The 21,212-nt window shown below is 45.0% G+C and overlaps 1 protein-coding gene across 2 annotated transcripts in view; it reads right to left on the minus strand.

Annotated features, from left to right (window-relative positions):
* The window catches only part of LOC138961687 (mucin-22-like), a 103,511-nt gene that overhangs the window by 24,313 nt on the left and 57,986 nt on the right, over positions 1 to 21,212 (minus strand). For both annotated transcript variants that reach the window (XM_070333357.1, XM_070333356.1), the window contains exons 16-19: positions 21,149 to 21,195; positions 14,357 to 14,474; positions 13,325 to 13,428; positions 2,727 to 2,829 (exon numbers count right to left, since the gene is read on the minus strand). In XM_070333357.1, coding sequence (XP_070189458.1) covers positions 2,727 to 2,829; positions 13,325 to 13,428; positions 14,357 to 14,474; positions 21,149 to 21,195 — 372 coding nt within the window. The remainder of the gene's footprint in view (positions 1 to 2,726; positions 2,830 to 13,324; positions 13,429 to 14,356; positions 14,475 to 21,148; positions 21,196 to 21,212) is intronic.

Here is a 21,212-nt window from a genome sequence, read left to right on the forward strand (position 1 = left end):
TTTGCCACTACTAAAGCAAACGTGTGCAAGATTGTATGTTACACGCTTTGATGCCGAAATCAATTATTTTGATTATGCATCTATTTCTGAAAAATGTTACCGTCGCATACATTCAGTCACTACCTTAAACACTTATGTTTTCAGTATTCATTTTAAGTGATCACGAACGTAGAAAAATGGGTATCAAAGCGTTGTTACATTTTGTTGTGCATTCTGAATAGTGTGCCAACAGGCCTTGGTCAGTCAACCACGTTTTATCTGTGTACTTCGTGTTTGACGGAAAGAATAAGACCAACCCCGTTCTCCTGTATATAACTGAAAGCCACATTTTCTTCTTCAAAAGCTTCGTCAACTTTCCACTTACACGACAAGCTCCCTTTACCAAGCTTCAATTAAGAACCCTGAATACGAAATGTCAAAACAAAACAATAGGTACTACTTTCACTATCGTCGTCTGCAACGAAAACCGAAAATGGCGAAACGCCTTGCTACGTACACAGGGGACGAAATTTCAAAGAAAAGATCGAACCTTACACCTGTGACAAGTAAAAGTTGCATAGACAGTTCCGTGCGGATCTCACCACGTATGAACGTACATCCGATGATCAGGACCTACAGATAGGTGACGCTTTGGCCATTGAGGCTTCGTCTTCAGCTCTAACACGCACGCAGACAGTCAGGCAGGTCTAATCTGCACCAGCGATGTTGGAAGGTTTTGATTTAGAAACACTCGAATGTTACTTCGACGAGATAAACGAACCAAAAGACGAAAGTGTGCCCCAAATTCGGAAAATATTCTTTCAAAACGGCACTGTACAAACTATCAACATCACTGTGAGAAAATAAACAATACAAACACAACCAGTTCCCCTGTGGAACATTTCGGGTGGGCTTTCCCACGACCTGACCTACAAAAATCCTCCGTGTTCGTTCGCGCTTTGCATTCAATCGGTGTTAGTGCGCGTGTGTGTTTGTGTGTTTAGCTTTCGTTGGTATGTGCTGTTTGGTTCAAAATAAGTTTATCTTTTTCATTAAAAGATTCAGAAACGTTGGTTGATACTTTGTTAAATGCATTCAACCAGAAAAGACACGAAACGTATTGAATCTATCTTCTGCGCGCATGCGTGTGTAGGGTATGTGTAAAAGGGCAATTGTGTTTTTGGCTCACGAAGTGTAGCCTATGCGATCGTAACTTTGTCTGTCTGTGCGTGCGTGCGTATGTGCGTATGTGCGTATGTGCGTGCGTGCGTGTGTATGTCTGTGGTAGAAACTTTAACATTTCGTCATTTGAAGACGTCACATTATGGCGTAAGAGGGTTAGACGTCACGCGAAGGAATGTCTCGGTCATTGTTATTTTGAGCGGGCCGAGACTATTTGGCAGTCGTGTCTGTAAGTAGGCTACATGCAGACTGAGACAGATCTAGATCTAGTGTCTCTCTTTCTTGCACAGTGTCACCAATGCTTACTGTGTGTGTGTGTGTATGTGTGACGGAGTGATTGAGTTTGTGTTACTGTTTGTCGATTTCTTACGTGAGCCTTGAAGGCTTCGCCTCTTGTTCAGTCTTGTTTTGTGCTTGTTATTTCGTCCCCAAAAACTCATTTCTGTCTTTCTATGCCTATGCTGTGAGACATAATCGCTATTACGAGTTAGTCGTGTGACAGAGAGTTTTCTTGCACACTCGACTGCTGCTGTCTCACTTCGGCTACGCATTCGTGAGACATCTACAGTCTCGTGTGCACAGAAACTCTCTGTCACACGACTAACTCGTAATAGCGGGTAGTGTTCTCACGTTGTAATCAGGCCGGTTTGCTGTTATCAGATAGCTCTCGAAAAGAATAGGGCGATATCAGTTTTTGGAAAATGGTGAAAATCATATATTTTCCCCTCTTTTTAAATATAACCGAATTGATTTCGCGGACCAGAGAGGAACTTTACAATTGTCTCCCTCAGTATGTGGTTGTTTGTCATAGCGCGCACCATGTGTTGTTCAAAAGACAAGAAGAGCAAACGCTCGATCGAGTCACTTTCGCAGTTCTGAATATTATATGAGGCATCAGATGGACAGGAAGAAATTGCTATTCACAACACAATGAGTCACGTTCACATAAAATTTGAGCCCGGTCACTTTTATAGTTTCCGAGAAAAGCCCAACGTTAAGTTGTGTGTTGCCGAACAGAAAAGGCTAGTTATCTCCCTTGTTTTTCTGATAACGTTCGTAAAAGGCTACAGATGTAAATACTTTGATGTAAAGAATAATCCTACAAAGTTTCAATCACATCCGATGAACTTTGTCAAAGATATAAAATGTCTAATTTTTCCTTTGACGCTGACCTGTGACCTTGAAAAAGGTCAAAGGTCAACGAAACCATCGTTAAAGTGTAGAGGTCATTGGAGGTCACGACTAAACAAAATATGAGCCCGATCGCTTTGATAGTTTCCGAGAAAAGTCCAACGTTAAGGTGGTGTCTACGGACGGCCGGCCGGACGGCCGACCGAACGGCCGGCCGGACAGACTAACACTGACCGATTACATAGAGTCACTTTTTCTCAAGTGACTCAAAAACCCAAAGAACTTGAGACCAGAGTCTGACTGTGTCGACCGCATTTTGTAAGTTATTTCCTTGACAATTTTATATAATGGTCCTTGGTCCCAATTTGAACTATGAGATTGCATTCCTTAAAATTCCACGAATAAAAGTGTCAGATAACGTCGGAATGACGTACCTTGTGTTCAATGCGGTTGACGCCAGCCAGGAAAGTGACGTAAGCAATGACGAGAACCACACACAGGTGGACAAGTAGCACGCTGCGGTCTGATTTTACGTGCCTGTAACACAGAATGAATTCACATGTTCATTATCAGTTGAACACAATCTGATATCATTTACTCATCAACACAAGGAGCATATTCGCCCACGGTGCAGATGGAACCTTTCGCCAACAGACCAGCTTCTTCAAATCTTGAATTTTGTGTTGTAGACGATGTTCGGAAATATTATATCTGTCAGGATTTGCAAGGAATTGTGGAAGAGTAGCGCCTCGCTTGCCGGGAACAAAGGGAACCGCGAATTGTTGACAGAAAACGGCTTCATATCGAGCGAACAGTGCATAACTTACACATCGGAGTCTCCTATTCGCTGCGATCGTGGTTTTTACTGGTCGACCCAGTGGTTCCCTGTTTCTCACCGATTAGCGGGTCGCAACTCTTCAACAACGCTTACAAATACTGACAAAATCATTTCCGGAAAACGTCTATTCTAACTTATCCCATGACCTGCCTCTTTGTCTCTGTTAGCTGAGGAGGTGATTATTCTGGATAATCCATCACAACCATATGGATAATCCATCACAACCGAGTCTCGATCTCACCTGTCATTGGTCATTGTCTTTGATCTCAGAGTACAATTGAATAATTTATAGAGGTCATCTGCATATTTATCGTTAACTCGGGGACTAATTTCTTCGTCAAAACGATTGAGATATTCTGCGGTATAAAAGTCAAACTCATGTTTAGATAACGATCTACATACATTTTAACATTGAAGAAATAAAGAAAACAACAAAGAATACACATAATCTGCTGGGGTGAAAAGGGCTGAGTGAAGATTATGAGTTGGCCGAAGCGGTGAGAGAGAGAGAACGAGAGCGATAGAGACAGACAGTGATTCAAGGAGCAGAACTCGAGTACTCTTCATTGGCAACCGCTTGGATCAATCCCGACAACAAAATCCTGTTACAAAATCCTGAGCGACGAAATAAGAATTAAACTAAAACAGTATGCTTACAGTTTTGTTTATTTGCTATCGCTTTTAGAGCATTGATTGCTAAATCTGGTTCAACAGAACAAGGCTGTCCCATCTGTTGTCTGCTGCAGATCTGTCGTCTGCTGCAGATCTGTCGTCTGCTGCAGATCTGTCGTTTGCTAACATGGAAATTGCCACTTACAAAGTTGGAGATACGGTTAAAATAAAAGGTGGCGAAGAAGGTCGGATCTTGCGTGTGTTATTTTTCAATCTTAAAGTAAACAACGGTGTTTAGGTTCAGGTCATGCAGGCAGATATATTTACACGTTTTGACCTACATTGAATAGACCAGCAGAACAAAACTACCGCAGTACAGTACAAATAACTTACTGGCCTAAGACTGAACGACAGACATCAAAGTAAGGCTCACCTAAATGACGATTGAAGAAGTAAGTAATCCAAATTTGAACACTGAAGCACAACAGCTCGAATAAGCACACATTCAGCAATCATCGTCTGTCACGTTTCAATATATCACTTAAGGTGATTATGAACCGGTTAATTACTACTAATTAACTAACCACACCACGATCCACTCTCGCAGTCATACAATTAAATAGAGTCAACAAAAGTATAAGTTTTAGACGCCTGTTTATGTATAAACTCTCCACCTCCCTCGAGCCTTCACTCAAAATATGTTCCTTTTACGTTCTCAACACGTAAAAAACCAGTGTTCACTGACAAAATGCCAGTAGTATGTAGAAATTTATAGGAACACGCTGAACCCGTGTAAATATAGTTAAATGCGAATGTTCTGTTCGAAAAGCTCTAGTTCGTGCAGGTGTCACACACCCCACGTTGTCACTACTCCAATGAAATCATAGATACGAAAAGACAACGGTGGTCAACGGGGTGCGTACGACATGGTGCACTTAGCTTTATCTCTGCTGCTGCTGCTTAGCCGGTATGCTGGTTAGTCGGTTCGCTGGTTAGCCGGTCCGCTGGTTAGCCGGTTCGCTGGTTAGCCGGTCCGCTGGTTAGCCGGTCTCCTGGTTAGCCGGTCTCCTGGTTAGCGTAGCTTCAACAGTTCCCGCCAGAGTCAGCCGTGCAGATGTTACAGGAACGTAACGAAGCGAGGCGAACGAACGCTCAAAAGCCTATGATTGTACTCTCAATGGAAGCAAAGTCCGCCTCCTCCCTGGAGCAGCCTCTGTTCGTCAACAGTGACCAAAAACGTCCAGAACCCCTTGTCGAATCCTTATGCGAAAGCCATCGCCGACGAAGGAAAGTTGACGACTTGTCCTCAACAAAATACGTGGCAGAGAAAAGGAATAACTTGTGGAAGTTCCCCTAGAGTGCCGAATATAATACTCGGTGAAAAACCATCATACTCTAGAAACTGTGTATTAGATCCTTCCCCTTCTGCCGCTGGGTGTCAAGTGCGCCGTTCTTGTGTCTCTCTCAGACAACCTAGCCAATAACACGTGACTGACCTTGTCACAAAACCAGTCCAGCTATACACAATTCTGCCTCCCAAGCAGAAAAAAGACACGAGAAACTTAATCCCTGAAAATCCCGTGCGCGCTGTCAGCGAAAAACCGTCAGCCCTATGACAGCAAAAACCCCCCACTGTGAAACTCGTGCGCTACAAAACATCCGTGCTGATTGAGCACTGTCAGCAAACTCTGCTGTAGCCCAATATCACGTACAGGCGCTTTCTATCATAATCGACCAAGAACAGGCACTCCACTGAGTGACACTTTCTTGGTCTCTGTCACCCGATCGTGACACACCTCCCCTCTTCAAGACGAAACCTCGGTTTCGCTCACAGTCATGTTCTCCTCTACAGCCCGAGAGAGAAAGTCAGCTCCAACATTGTTGGCGCCCGGAATGACGCGTACCGTGAATTGGTACGGTTGGAGAATCAACGCCCAGCGCATAAGTCTGGCGTTTGCCAACCTTGCAACCTGAAGATATTGCAGAGGTTGATGGTCCGTCTCCAGACAGAAAGGTCGTCCGTACAGGTACGCTTCGAACTTCTGGATGCCCCAGACAATGGCGAGACACTCGCGTTCAACCGTTGCATACGCTGCCTCGGCCGAGGTCAGCTTACGGCTGGCGAAGCAAACAGGGTGCAAAAACCCCTCTGTCTCCTGAAGCAACACTGCCCCAAGTCCCTTCCCTGAAGCGTCTGTCCTCAGCACGAAGTCCTTGTTCAGGTCTGGTAGTCGGAGAATAGGCTGACTGGTGAGTCGCCTCTTCAGGGTGTTGAATGCGGAGCTGCATTCCTCAGTCCACACTACAACGGTCGGTTGTAGTTTCTTGGTAAGGTTGGTCAGTGGTAGAGCGATTTCGGCAAAGTGCGGGATGAAGCGTCTGTAGAAGCTGGCTAGGCCCAGGAAAGACCTGACTTCTTTCTTCGTGCGCGGTGGCTCCGCCTCCCGAATCTTCTGGATCTTGTCGTCCTCTGGAACGAGCAATCCCTCGCCGACAACATGACCCAGGAAAGACAATTCCCGAAATCCCAAGTAGCACTTGGACGGTTTAGCTCCCAGATTTCCGTCCTTCAACCTTCCGAACACGTCGCGCAGGGCGTCGAGATGTTCAGTCCATGTCTCTGTTGCGATCAGCACATCGTCGATGAAACTGCTGATGTCCTCGCGCTTCAATGGTTCCAAAAGTTTCCTCATCATGCGAGTGAAGACGGCACCTGCATTCTGTAGACCAAAAGGCATGACTGTCCACTGGAACTGGCCGAATGGAGTGGTAAATGCAGTCTTTGGGCGATCTTCCTCGGCAACTGGAATTTGCCAGTATCCCTTGGTGAGGTCTAATTTTGAAAAATACTTGGCCTTGGCCAAGTGACTGAAGAGGTAGTCCACATCAGGCATGGGTTCCGCGTCAAACGCCGTAATCTTGTTCAGCTTCCGGTAGTCGACACAGAACCTGACGCGTCCATCCTTCTTCTTCACAAGCACAATTGGTGAACTGTAGGGAGAGTTCGCTTGCTCGATGACGCCCAACTGCGTCATGTCGGCGATTTCCTTCCTGACCACCTCCTTCTGGGCATGAGGCATGGGATACTGCTTCGTCCTCACTGGCTGTTTCTCCAGCAAGTCGAAGGTAAACTCCTCTAGATGCGTCTGAAGTGGTATGTCTGTAAGGACCCGTGCTGCATCCTTCAGGATCTCTTGCAAGTCCGCCTGCTGGTCGTCCCCAAGATCAGGTGAGATGTGCACGTCCGTGTGATCCTCACTAGCCTCCAGCGGACAAACTGGTACACGTCCTCCTCCCTGTTCTTCCGTTGTCTCGTCCATCACGACAGCAACTGCTTCTGTCACTTTGTCCTTTTCCCCGTAGGCAGTCCTCTCTATGTAGGCGCGCAGCAGGTTGGCGTGGTACAGGCGTGCTTTCCCGTTCATGACGATCCTGTAGTCGTTCTGGCCCACTTTCGCTGTCACCTCAAAAGGTCCTTGCCACTGCAGTTGTAGCTTGTTGTGTTTGACAGGTAGAAGTAGCAACACCCGTTCTCCAATCTTGAAGCTGCGCGGCCGTGCCTTGCGGTCGAATCCTCGCGCGTAACGCTGTGCTGCTCTTCCCAGGTTCTCTTGAGCCAGTTTGCAGGTCTCTTCAATCCTGTTCCTGAGTTCTACGATGTAGGTCGCTGTCGTCTGCACCTCCTCGTCAGCTTCTTCGTCCGTCCAAGCCTGACGCAGGATAGCCATGGGACCGCGTACCTGTCTGCCGTACAACAACTCAAATGGGGAAAAGCCCAAGCTCTCCTGAGGAACCTCGCGGTATGCAAAAAGCAATGCTGGGATGTACCTGTCCCACGTGCGTGGTTTCTCCTGAGCTAGTTTCCTCAGCATGGTCTTCAAGGTGCCATTGAACCTTTCCACCAGTCCGTTGCACTGAGCATGGTAAGGAGTGGTGAAGTGCTGCTCCAGTGATAGCAGTCGTGCTGCCTCCGCCATCACTCCTCCCGTGAACTGCGTGCCTCTGTCGGTGAGTACCTCTGATGGAATTCCCAGCCGGGACCACATAGTAACCAGAGCCTCAGCTACTCGCGTGGCTTCAATCGATTTCAGAGGGATCGCCTCTGGGTATCGAGTAGCGTAGTCCACCATGGTCAAAATGTATCTGTTTCCGTCCTCAGACGCAGGCAAGATGGGCCCGATGATGTCCACTGCCACCCGACGAAAGGGTTCGTCGATGAGCGGCATCTTCTCTAAGGGGACCTTCCTCACCCTTCCTTTGGCAACCACCTTCTGGCACTTATCGCAGGACGCACAGAAACGTCGGACATCCGTGCAGATGCCTGGCCAGTAAAAGTGGCGCCAGACACGATCCGTGGTCTTCTTGGTACCAAGATGACCTCCCAGAATCGAGTCGTGTGCCGTTGCCATGACACCCTCGCGAAACTCGCGAGGCACGACAACCTGTTTGAATGTACCTTCTTGGTTGCTGAACTCCCGGTAGAGCAACTTCTTGTCCCTGAGGAACTTTGACCTCCCATGCTTCCCGCTCAGCTTCACCTTCCCCGACTTCGCGTGCTCCCGAGGAGTCGCTAATGTCGGATCAGATGCCTGAGCCTTCGCGAGAAGCGCGGGGGTCACGTTCCCCAGGGCAGCTCGTGCAGCAGGTAGGGGTTTGAGAGGTTTGTCCTCTCGCTCCGCCTGTGCCCGCGTGAGCACTGAAATGACGTCGGGAGACCCATAAACGGGAACCTCCCTGGTGACGCCGTCCACAAACTGAACCCGGTTTCCAATGAGCAGGTCGCATGGAGGATCGTCCATGACGACGGCCACAATGGTCCCCGTGAACAACGGTGTTACGACCTTGATCACTGCCGTGTTCAAGTCGTAAGCGTGAGATGCCTCGGCCATTCTCACCCTGATGCTGTCTCCTGTGTAGGCCATAGCTGGAACTAGACTCGCCCGAACCACTATCATGTCTGCCCCTGTGTCCCGCAGACCTTCGCCCTTCACTCCGTTAACGTAGACGTTGCAGTGGGGCTGGAAATGTTTCCTGGAGCACGGAACGCAGAGTTGTGGAATTGTGCATGAGCTCGTGACGTCCCTTAACTCCTCACTGCCAACAAAGTGTACGCCCTTCTGGTCAGCCTGTCTCCTGTGGCAGTCCTTCTTCACGTGGCCCCGCTTGTTGCAGTAATAACACTGGATGTCAGTTCTGGAACTTGATCCTTTGTGTCCCTGATCGTCCTTCCCGTCCTTGGGTCCTGAAGAACCTGAATTTCCCGATTTTCCCGGCCGTGAGCCTGAAGATTTGCCAGAGATCGCCTGGGCGTCCTCGTGTACTCTGATCCAGTCGGCTGCTTCCTGAGTAGTCTTAGGCTGGTGTTCCTGCACAAAGGTCACCACCTCAGGTCGCAGGCTGGACATCAGTTGTTCCATGACTATGAGGTCGGCAAGGTCGTCGACTGTCCAGTTCTTCTCGGCCATCTCCACCCAGCGCCGCAGGTAGAGATTAAGGCGTGCCACAAACTGATGGCTCAGCTCGCCGCTCAGTCTCTTGCTGTTACGCAGACGTCGTCTGTAGGCTTCCGCAGTCAGGTTGAAGCGCTGGAGTAACGCCTTCTTTAGTGCCTGATAGTCTCTCGCCTCGTCGTCATCCAAAGCGTTGTAGAGCTGCAATGCGCGTCCTTTTAAGCAGGTGCTAAGGCGGCTAGCCCACGTGGCCTCTTCCCACTTCTGGTCAGATGCAATGCGCTCAAACCGGCGTAAAAAGTCGTCGAGCTCGTCCTTGTCATCGTCGAACGTCGGCAGTCTCGTACGGTCGGCAACAAACGTCGGCGCGCTAGCCTGAGTAAGCGTACCCTTCTCGGCCTGTAGCCTAGCTAGCTCTAGCTGGTGATCGCGATCCGCCTGTTCCTTCCGGTCTAGTCTGTCACGTTCGTCTTTCTTTTCCTGTCTGTCAAGTTCGGCCTGTCGTTCGGCCTGTCGTTCCTGTCTCTCAAGCTCGTCTTTCTTATCCTGTCGGTCACGTTCGGCCTGTCGTTCGGCCTGTCGTTCCCTTTCTTGTCTGTCTCGTTCATCTTTCTCTTTCTTTTCTTGTCTGTCTCGTTCATCTTTCTCTTTCCGTTCTTGTCTGTCACGTTCGTCTTTCTTTTCCTGTCTGTCACGTTCGTCTTTCTCTTTCTTGTCCTGTCTGTCCCGTTCGGCCTGTCGTTCTTGTCTGTCAAGCTCTTCTTTTCTCGTCTGTCGCTCTATGTCTTCTTTACGTTCTAACTCCTTGCGCTTAAGCAAACTACGCGCTCTAACGCGTGCGTCTCGCTCTGTCTGTTCCTCGCTACCAGGAGTCTCAAAAGTTAATCTCTTCGTAGGAGATCCCCCTGTAGCCATGGTTAGTTTAGCAAAGCTTTATCACAAAAGTAAGTCTAACGCAGCTATAGCTAGAACACGCGGTGATGAAAGCGGTGGATACAAAAATCCCGCAACCAGAAAATGCAGAAGAAAAATCCAAACGGTGTAGAACAAATCGCGTAGCCTACTTTATGGCTGCTTTTTGCGGTGAAACAAAGTGTTTCCCACAGCCGTGGCCTACTTTATCGGCTGCTTTTTGCGGTGAAACAAAGTGTCTCCCACAGCCTTGATTAGGACAGAAGTCCTCGGACCCTTCCCCCCCAAAATTCCAACAAAGTCAAAATATGGAGAAAAATCCAAGTAAAACAAGACGGTAGAAATGTAACCTGTTACAGAATGCGAAACAACAATGTAGAGAAAACTGAGTAAAACGAATAACAAATCCGCTAACCCCGCTCAGCTCTCTGCAACGGAAAACTCTGAACGTACAACAACAAAGATTCACAAACAAAGGAAAGGGAAGTAATCACAGTTAGCGCATACAATAACTCACAAATTACAATTTACATTTCCTGCAAGATGTGAATCGCTTAAGGTGTGGTATATGATCAAAACTATACAAAAAAGGGTAGCACCAAGCAGAAAATAAGTCGAGCACTGACGAGATTATCTGCTCTTAGTTATCCTTAATTGGTGGGTCTTTATCAGTTGGAAATTAACTGAGTAAATCCCGGCTTGGCCCCCATGTGTCACGTTTCAATATATCACTTAAGGTGATTATGAACCGGTTAATTACTACTAATTAACTAACCACACCACGATCCACTCTCGCAGTCATACAATTAAATAGAGTCAACAAAAGTATAAGTTTCAGACGCCTGTTTATGTATAAACTCTCCACCTCCCTCGAGCCTTCACTCAAAATATGTTCCTTTTACGTTCTCAACACGTAAAAAACCAGTGTTCACTGACAAAATGCCAGTAGTATGTAGAAAATTATAGGAACACGCTGAACCCGTGTAAATATAGTTAAATGCGAATGTTCTGTTCGAAAAGCTCTAGTTCGTGCAGGTGTCACACACCCCACGTTGTCACTACTCCAATGAAATCATAGATACGAAAAGACAACGGTGGTCAACGGGGTGCGTACGACATGGTGCACTTAGCTTTATCTCTGCTGCTGCTGCTTAGCCGGTATGCTGGTTAGTCGGTTCGCTGGTTAGCCGGTCCGCTGGTTAGCCGGTTCGCTGGTTAGCCGGTCCGCTGGTTAGCCGGTCTCCTGGTTAGCCGGTCTCCTGGTTAGCGTAGCTTCAACAGTTCCCGCCAGAGTCAGCCGTGCAGATGTTACAGGAACGTAACGAAGCGAGGCGAACGAACGCTCAAAAGCCTATGATTGTACTCTCAATGGAAGCAAAGTCCGCCTCCTCCCTGGAGCAGCCTCTGTTCGTCAACAGTGACCAAAAACGTCCAGAACCCCTTGTCGAATCCTTATGCGAAAGCCATCGCCGACGAAGGAAAGTTGACGACTTGTCCTCAGCAAAATACGTGGCAGAGAAAAGGAATAACTTGTGGAAGTTCCCCTAGAGTGCCGAATATAATACTCGGTGAAAAACCATCATACTCTAGAAACTGTGTATTAGATCCTTCCCCTTCTGCCGCTGGGTGTCAAGTGCGCCGTTCTTGTGTCTCTCTCAGACAACCTAGCCAATAACACGTGACTGACCTTGTCACAAAACCAGTCCAGCTATACACAATTCTGCCTCCCAAGCAGAAAAAAGACACGAGAAACTTAATCCCTGAAAATCCCGTGCGCGCTGTCAGCGAAAAACCGTCAGCCCTATGACAGCAAAAAAACCCCACTGTGAAACTCGTGCGCTACAAAACATCCGTGCTGATTGAGCACTGTCAGCAAACTCTGCTGTAGCCCAATATCACGTACAGGCGCTTTCTATCATAATCGACCAAGAACAGGCACTCCACTGAGTGACACTTTCTTGGTCTCTGTCACCCGATCGTGACATCGTCATCGCTTGTAAAATCACACACGCAGTCTTTTTGGTGAATGCCTCTGACAACCGGGATCAGCTCGTTACTCCCCCGGCTCGTTACTCCTCCTTAGGGTTAGGGTTAGGGTTAGTAACAAGCCGGGGGAGTAACGATCCGGGGGAGTAACGAGCCGGGGGAGTAACGAGCCGGGGGAGTAACGAGATACTCCCTGACGACCGACCTGGGTCACCGACTGAAACCGGCACAGTTTCAAATGCATTGAACTGCACAATCTCTGTAATTCGTTTTCTTAAGCAGTATTGGTGACTGAATACAAAAGCAGACGTTTTATGGCGCGTTTACCAAAAAGACAAAAGGGGATTCGTTTCGCACATGAATTTGATGACACGATTTGCGGTCGCTGAAGGTTTGGCCAGCAGAAAACAGGCACCCGCAGAGTTTGTGTAAAAAAAGTGGTGTTTTTTAATGAAAACGTCGGAGTAATAGGATAAAAAGCTTAACACCTCGTCCTAAATATGGTAGATTTTTTGGGAAAATATGCGCGATATTTAGAACTCGGAGTGTGTAATCTATATGTGTCTTCAAAAGGGAAAATGAAATAGACAACCAGAACGAAGATCATGCCATGCTTTTACTTTTAAATCTATATCTATATACGGCTTGAGTGTGTCTGTCTGTCTGTGTGTTCACGATTCACGGCCAAAGTTCTCGATGGATCTGCTTCACATTTGGTGAGCATATTCAGGTAGACCCCGGACACAATCGTGGAAAATTTTGAACACGTGCGTGCTCTCAGCGCGCAGCGCTGAACCGATTTTGGTTTTTCTGTACATCCATTCCCAGAAACTCTTCCTTATCTTCTCCAGTGTTTTGCGCGTTTATCTCCCTTCCTTCGTACGGTGCGCCGGCAAAGCCGTCGTACACTTTGCCGGGTATTCGGCTCTACTTCTTCCCGGCGAAACCGTACCCGGCGAAGCGGGTATTCATCTAGTATGAAATATATGACCTGCGCAAGGATGAAATCATGGCCTTGCCTGCGAACGATGAAATATATTAAGATGACCAGGGTGAAGTTTGAACTATTCTCTTATCGCCAGAAAAGCTGATAATAGATGACGACAGTGATAATTATGTCATGTTCTTACCTACAAAACATTGAATAGACGACCGGAATGGGGATGACGACACGCTCTTAAATTACCCCAAGTCAAAGCAGAGAACCAGCTCGAGAATCCTGCCTTACTCTTACCTCCACAAGATGAAGTAGATGGTGAGAGTGAGGATGAGACAGAAGATAGAGATGCTGCAACCCACGATGGAGAAGATGTTCAACACATCCGCGACCGTTTTTGCCTGCAACATGCACACGTGCAACTACAGTTAACATGTATTTATTAATTTCCAACGCTTTTTTTTTTCTTTTTTTTTTTATAAAAGCTTGATATACAAAAATAGAATTGATTGCTTGTTTTTTTCTTCTGCTTGATGTGCCCTTTCGTTCATTTGTTACCACAAGGAACCCCATCAGCATGCACTTATACTGTTCATATAAACTCCGATTTTTCATTTGCTAGTACATACTTCGGGATATAACTTGACACACAACAGCAAAAGAAGACGAAGTATACCAGCTGGAATAAACGAGCAGAAACAACACAAATATTGGGGAAGGAGAACTTAATGGAGGAAGCAGAACGCGGCGGTAGACGAGGAGAAGGAGGCGGAGGAGAGAATAACTGGAACAAGAATAGTACATTCTTGATGGTACCCCCCCCCCCCCCTCCCCCGCTCCTTCACTGTAAAGGTGTGCATGAAGTGGCTAAGAAGTGTACATTCGATGGCAAGAATTCGAGAAAAAGCACTGTTATTGGGCATTGTTTTTGTCTCCGCATTGCCCTTGCCATTTCGCAAAATCTGGTAAAAACCGGCAATGTTGATAGTAAGACTCACAATAACACCAACGTTAAAGCCTACAGTGATAACACTGTAAGGTCAGAGGATGATGTTGAAAATGACGATGCTGTGTGTGAGAGAGAGAGAGAGAGGGGGGGGAGGGAGGGAGGGAGGGGAGGGAGAGAGAGAGAGAGAGAGAGAGAGAGAGAAAGAGAGAGAGAGAGAGAGAGAGGGGGGCAGGGTGGGAGGGAGGGAGGGAGAGAGAGAGAGAGAGAGAGAGAGGGGGGGGGGAGGGAGGGAAGGAGGGAGAGAGAGAGAGAGAGAGAGGGGGGGGGGGGCAGGGTGGGGGTGTGGGCAGACAGAAAACAACAAAACTAACACAACTCACGGGTTTGTATGGACTCATGAGCACAGCAAAGTTTGTGAGGTGATCACACTCACACACGGTCATGGTACTGTTCGACTCTGTCACCCGACACCCGTTAGATGACCAGATACCCCCGGTGCTGAAACAAAACCATTATTTTTCATGAAGCACGAAGCAACATTTCACTTTTCCCCCCTCAATGTTTTTGTTTGTTTTGCCGATAGCTTTGAAGCAGATAACCGAGACCAAGTTTACCAAAGACATACCCAACAAGGAACTTAGTCGATAAATATCGACAGGGGGCCGACTAAGGGTTTAAATGTGAAATGTGTGTATAATAATGGGTGTGGGTCTGAAATGAAGTTAGGTAGTAGTTAACATTTGTTTTGAATAATTATTGGTATTTTGACAATGTGGGTAGCATGGAAATGTAAGCATTTGAATGTAAGTCTTAGGTACCATTGTACCCAGGAAGAGAGACGAGAGATAGGAGTAGGTTGCAATAGCTTGTGTGGTCTTTGAGTTTTGTTTTTGGAAAGACATTGTTAAAGAAAAAGAAGACAAGTACAGTAATGCAGTATTTATTGTGAAAACCAACGATTGTACAAAGAACATGTGAGGCAACATTATGTCTATGATGGTGTGAAGAAAATTAGTTATGATTTATACTATTATTATTTAGACTTGAGACTGAATAGCAAAAGGCGAAGTGTATGTTATGTGGTGTGAATTGAAACAAAATGAAAAGTGTAAATATCTGGGAAATTGTGGTTAAAAGACTTCGTTATTTCTTTATTGTTATTTACTATCATATTGAAGTGAATAGCAAAACGCTGTATTTGAAAACAGCATGGGATTTATATATATTTTGTGTGTGTGTATCAGGTAATGCCCTAGTTTTTACAAATTGTAGCAAAGTCGATTAACTTTACTATGTACGATGTTTGTTTGCAAATTACAACACAAACGCGAAAAACTATTTGTAGAGTTCTAAGGCATTGCAGACAAAGCAACTGCAATAAAGTCAGGTTTTAGCAGTGTGAAAATCCGCTGAAAACGGTCTTATATCCCTTCCGTTAACATGGCTTCGTCCGGCCATACATGTAGGCTCTTATGACACTGACCCTGAGCTGACCCTGAGGCACTGAAAAGGTTTTCACGGAAAAATTCTCTCGAAGAACCAAATGGGTTCGGTGCATTTGTCAGTCTCAGCTGTCACATGTTGAAGGGCCCCATACGGGTTGAAAGAGATAATAAGGTACAGTCGTGTTTTTTCCCAAACCTAGTGCACTACCGTTCTCACGAGATAAGTTACTTCTGTTTTGTTCCGGGTTTTTTCTCTCCAATTGACACCATGTATGAGAGATGAAACAGAAAAGCCTGTTGTGAAAATGCAAAAAATTGGAGGAAAAAACGAAACAAAACAAAAGTAACTCTCATGACAACGGCAAACAACGACACATGTTCACCGCCCTCAGTTAATTCAAGAAATCACCCCCCCCCCCTCCTGCTAGGTACACGTGTACTCAAGTTAACCTCTGCTTTAAGACACATGTTCACCGCCCTCAGCTAATTCAAGAAATCACCCCCCTCCTGCTAGGTACACGTGCACTCAAGTTAACCTCTGCTTTGACCTGTGTGCCAAGAGTCAGATGAGAGAGAGAGAAAGCGAGCGCGAGAGAGAGAGACACACACACACACATAGACCGAGACAGACATAGAAAGACAGAAGCGGAGAGACTCAGAGGGAGACACAGACAAAGACATACATACAGACAGAGAGAGAGAGGGAGAGAGAGAAAAACAAATGTAACTGATCTCGTGAGAACGGTTGAGGCCGCCTTGCAAGGTTTTGACGGCAACAATAATTATTGTAGTTCTCTAAGACTTTATTTCTGTTTGATTTGTGATATGTTGGGAAGACATAATCATCAATTGATCAACAAAATAAAACATAATACAAAACGACACAACATTGTTAAAATCATTATTGGCCAACGTTGAACGTTTACGAAGGCCTCAATCTTCCCGCGCCGTAGACCAGATTAATAGGTGCTTGATTTTGGTATTTTGATTCACATAACATTAAACCTTTCTTGGGGTTCATGGTCATGGCAACAGCCATAATAATATTATATCATGTATAATAATATTACATTTCAGCATATGTGAATTACATGTCATCATACCAAACTGTCATACACTTTTATTCCCACATTATTCTTATTGATCACAACCAAACCTACTATCAGTGGACACATCCAAATGCAAGCGCCTGTTCTTGACAACTTGCCACTGATCTAAAAATATAGATCAGTGCAACTTGCTGGGTCCTTTGCCACAGACACTGTTTGGCCTGTAGGTAAAATGTACAATGTATTTTCTGATTTGTGCACAAAAGCTTTTTTTTTTTAACATAACAATGTTTAATGTCACTGTATGTTTGAAAGACCATGGTCACATTTGTAAAGCAAATGTTAAATTAGAAAATAAATAACATTTTGGTCCATGATTTTTCCTATACCTGTGCTGAAAATAAGAAATAAAATGTTGGTATATAAGTCACTCAGATGCAGTGTAGTATGAATGGTTTAAGTTTGTTGCGATTGACCCTGCACATTTAGACCTATGATGATACCTTCGTTTTTGTTGAACAATTTTGCCTTCACCCCTCCCATAGGGTGACGTATTTCACAACTTCCTGTGTTACAAAAACTCAATGATGACCAATTTTGCCTTCACCCCTCCCATAGGGTGACGGATTTCACAACTTTCTACCGATGAATAATGTTGCCTTCACCCCTCCTAAAGGGGGACGGATGTCACAACTTCCTGTGTACACAAACTGATGACGTATTTCACAACAAAATGGCGCTGCCCATGGTCACCCTCGAAACTAACCGTATAAATGGGGGCCTCCTGGCCCCCATAATGAGCATTGACATTGGAGAAACAAGGAACCTAACACGTACTAACTGTTTGAATAAAACTGGAAGCTGTACAAAAAAATCAAAACCATGACTAACTCAGTAACTGTGAGTAGAATACAGAACATCAGGGTTATGTATTTATTCAGACAGAGCATGCACGCATGTATGCATGGTTGCGTGCGTAGGTGCGTGCGTGTGCATGTGTGTGTGTTTGTGTGTGTGTGTGTGTGCGTGTGTGCGCGCGTGTGTGTGAGTGTGCGTGTGTGTGCGTGTGTGTGCGTTGCGTGTGTGTGTGTGTGTGTGTGTGTGTATGTGTGTGTGTGTGTGTGTGTGTGTGTGTGTGTGTGTGTGTGTGTGTGTGTGTGTGTTGTAATTAAAGAATTCCCGCGCTGTTGGTTCTCTCTCCATTTTTAACCTGATCCACACGCTATGCTTATCTTTTTGTGAGTGTGTCTGTTTTTTATATCCTGTTTTTATGGGGTGAGAACCAAAAGGTCGAGGGTCAAAAGGTCAAGGCACAAAAGGTCGAGGACATTTGGTCAAGAGTCAAAAGGTCGGGTGCGACAAAAGGTCGAGGGTAAAAAAAGGTCAACAGCAAAACGTCTACGGGACAAAAGGTCGAGGATTTAAAAAGGTCGAGGATTAAAAAAAAAAAGGTCGAGGATTAGAAATTTCGATTTAATTTTCTATGTCCATTCGTAAAGAAAATTCTGCTTTGAGTGCCTATTATGCGTATCACAGGGCTGATTTGTGAAAATGACGATGTTGTGTGTGAGGGAGAGAGAGAGAGGGGGGGAGAGAGAGAGAGAGAGAGAGAGAGAGAGAGAGAGAGAGAGAGAGAGAGAGAGAGAGAGAGAGAGAGAGAGAGAGAGACACCCACACACACACACACACATACACACACACACACACTAACGCTCGAACGCGCGCACACGCACAGACACATTCTTAGTATATGTTTTCACAATTTTGGATGCAAGACAAATTTGAAAACTACAGCAGTAACCTTTGTGTACTGCCTTGTCGTTTCCTTTCTGTGATTTGACGAGCTCAATTCTGTGTCTGTGTCCCTGTCTGAATGTAACTCTGTCTTCGTTTGCAAATGCTTTTAAAGTTTACATATGGGAGAGAAAAAAGAAGGAAAAAAACTCAAGCTTTTAGCGTATCAGTGATATGTTTCACCAACAACAATCTGTTGAGTGTCGTACTGTGTTCACCGTTGACCACACTACGCTTCATTTACCGACAAAGCCGTGGGTCCGTGAACACAAACAAACACCCGTCACTCAAGGCACTCTTTATACGAACACTGTTTTGAATAACGAAACAAATAACACAACATTTATAAATGCACACAAAGCAGCGTTTTCTCCAAGCAATAATAAAAAAAAGAATTTAACACAGACGTAAACAGAAAATTCTGTCGACAAAATTTGTAATCCTCGACCTTTTTTCAATCCTCGACCTTTTTTTAATCCTCGACCTTTTTCAATCCTCGACCTTTTGTCCCTTAGACGTTTTGCTGTTGATCCTTTGTCACCTTCGACCTTTTGTCACCTTCGACCTTTTGTCGTCCTCGACTTTTTGTGCCTCGACATTGTAAACCTCGACCTTTTGTCGCACACTCATTTTTATGAGGCATCGAATTGTATCAGCGTGATCATCGCTGCATAACCAAAACTGATAAGAACATGTCTACCACCATACAATAAATAAAATGAATACAATTAAATAAAAAATAAATATTTAAAAAAAAATGCACCATACGAGTAATCCCCCCTCTTATTCGCCTCCCCCTATCCCTCTCTTTGCCCTACGGCCCCAAGGCCACCATCACCCTTACCCAATCCCTTTTTCAACACGTCACCAACTGAGGACAAGAAAAATGTTCATTCAAAATGAACAGCGTCGATGCAATGTCCACCAAAGATTTATTTTGGGAAGTGTTAAAAGGTTAGGGTCAAAAGTCAATGAACTGCATGTTGTGCTGGATGTATAAATTGTTTATTTCAGTCAATGCTTGCTATGAATTGATCAAACAGCCACAAGAAAAAACAAGTCGCGTAAGGCGAAATTACTACATTTAGTCAAGCTGTGGAACTCACAGAATGAAACTGAACGTAGTCCGCCGCTAGTGCAAAAGGCAGTGAAAGTGACGAGCCTGTTTGGCGCGGTAACGGTTGCGCTGTGCTTCATAGCACGCTTTACTGTAGCCTACCTCTCTTCGTTTTAACTTTCTGAGCGTGTTTTTAATCCAAACATATCATATCTATATGTTTTTGGAATCAGGAACCGACAAGGAATAAGATGAAATAGTTTTTAAAACGATTTCGGAAATTTAATTTTGATCATAATTTTTATATTTTTAATTTTCAGAGCTTGTTTTTAATCCAAATATAACATATTTATATGTTTTTGGAATCAGAAAAGGATGAAGAATAAGATGAACGTAAATTTGGATCGTTTTATAATTTATTTATTTTTTTACAATTTTCAGATTTTTAATGACCAAAGTCATTAATTAATTTTTAAGCCACCAAGCTGAAATGCAATACGGAAGTCCGGCCTTCGTCGAAGATTGCTTGGCCAAAATTTCAATCAATTTGATTGAAAAATGAGGGTGTGACAGTGCAGCCTCAACTTGTACAAAAAAAGCCGGATTTGACGTCATAAAAGACGTTTATAAAAAAAAAACCAAAAAAAAAACGTCCTGGAATATCATTCCCAGGAAGTCTCATGTCAAATTTCATAAAGATCGGTCCAGTAGTTTAGTCTGAATCGTTCTACACACACACACACACAGACAGACACAGACAGACACACACACACACACACACACACACACGCACATACACCAAGACCCTCGTCTCGATTCCCCCCTCTATGTTAAGACATTTAGTAAAAACTTTTTAATTAAAAAATAGAGCTTGTTTGAAACAGGTAGAAAGGAAGAGTTGATATTGCAATATCTGTACGTGGGAATGTGGTGAAAAAGAGTGCTAAAAGTAGTAAGTCGGCCTCAGATCCATTTCAAATATTTATTGCAGAAAAACAAAATACAAATTAAAAACAAAACCACAGAACCATTACCAGGTGTCATAGGAATGTTTGAAAACAATAGTTTTAATTTTACACTGTAAATACAGGAATCAGAATTAAACACCTCAAATTGGCACATGCATAATGAATCATGCACCTGGAATTGCAACAGGGAGATACTGAAGTAATTGGAAACAAACACTTGAAATTGACAGAGAAACAAGTGAAAATATATTACTGACATGAGCGTACAATATTTTAATGGAAGTGCATTTTTAGCACGAAGCATCCGCAGGAGGATGCACTAACAATTACATAGTGCCACAAAATGTGTACGGACATTTCACAACCGTGCATTATTAGCACAGAACACATACATGGGGGCGCACAAAACATTATTGTACCATGATGATGATCGGGATTGTTGAAGATCTTTTCTTGTGCAAGGCGCCCCTGTATGACCACAACTGATCCAACCGGCCGCATCTGAACAAACGACGTCGAAACGGCGCGAAACACGTCCTCTCGGTTGGTCTCGGATTGACTCGGCTCCTCTCGGTCTTTTTTTTTTGTGTGTCTTTTTTTCTTTTCCTTATGGTCGGAGTGGTGTATTTATGTACATCTTAGATATAAAAAAAACACCCGAAAGCTGTGTTTAATCGTTTCGCGTAAATTGTACATTTTTTTTCAGCTTTGAAATTGTTTTGGCTTGGAGAGTCAGCGCGCTTTGGCTTGGAGACTAATTCTCCACAGGCACGTTCTTCCCAACCACAGATACCAGCGTCGTCCGCGACGCTGGAATAATGGGCCGGCATCTTATTACATGAAAGGAGTGATCACCTACCTTGCTTCAACGTTAAGGAATTGACACGAAGTTTGGCTGAAGTGACTCTGAAAACACAGCAGAA

This window comes from Littorina saxatilis, linkage group LG3, assembly GCF_037325665.1.
Source record: "Littorina saxatilis isolate snail1 linkage group LG3, US_GU_Lsax_2.0, whole genome shotgun sequence".
NCBI classification, from domain to species: Eukaryota; Metazoa; Mollusca; class Gastropoda; order Littorinimorpha; family Littorinidae; genus Littorina; species Littorina saxatilis.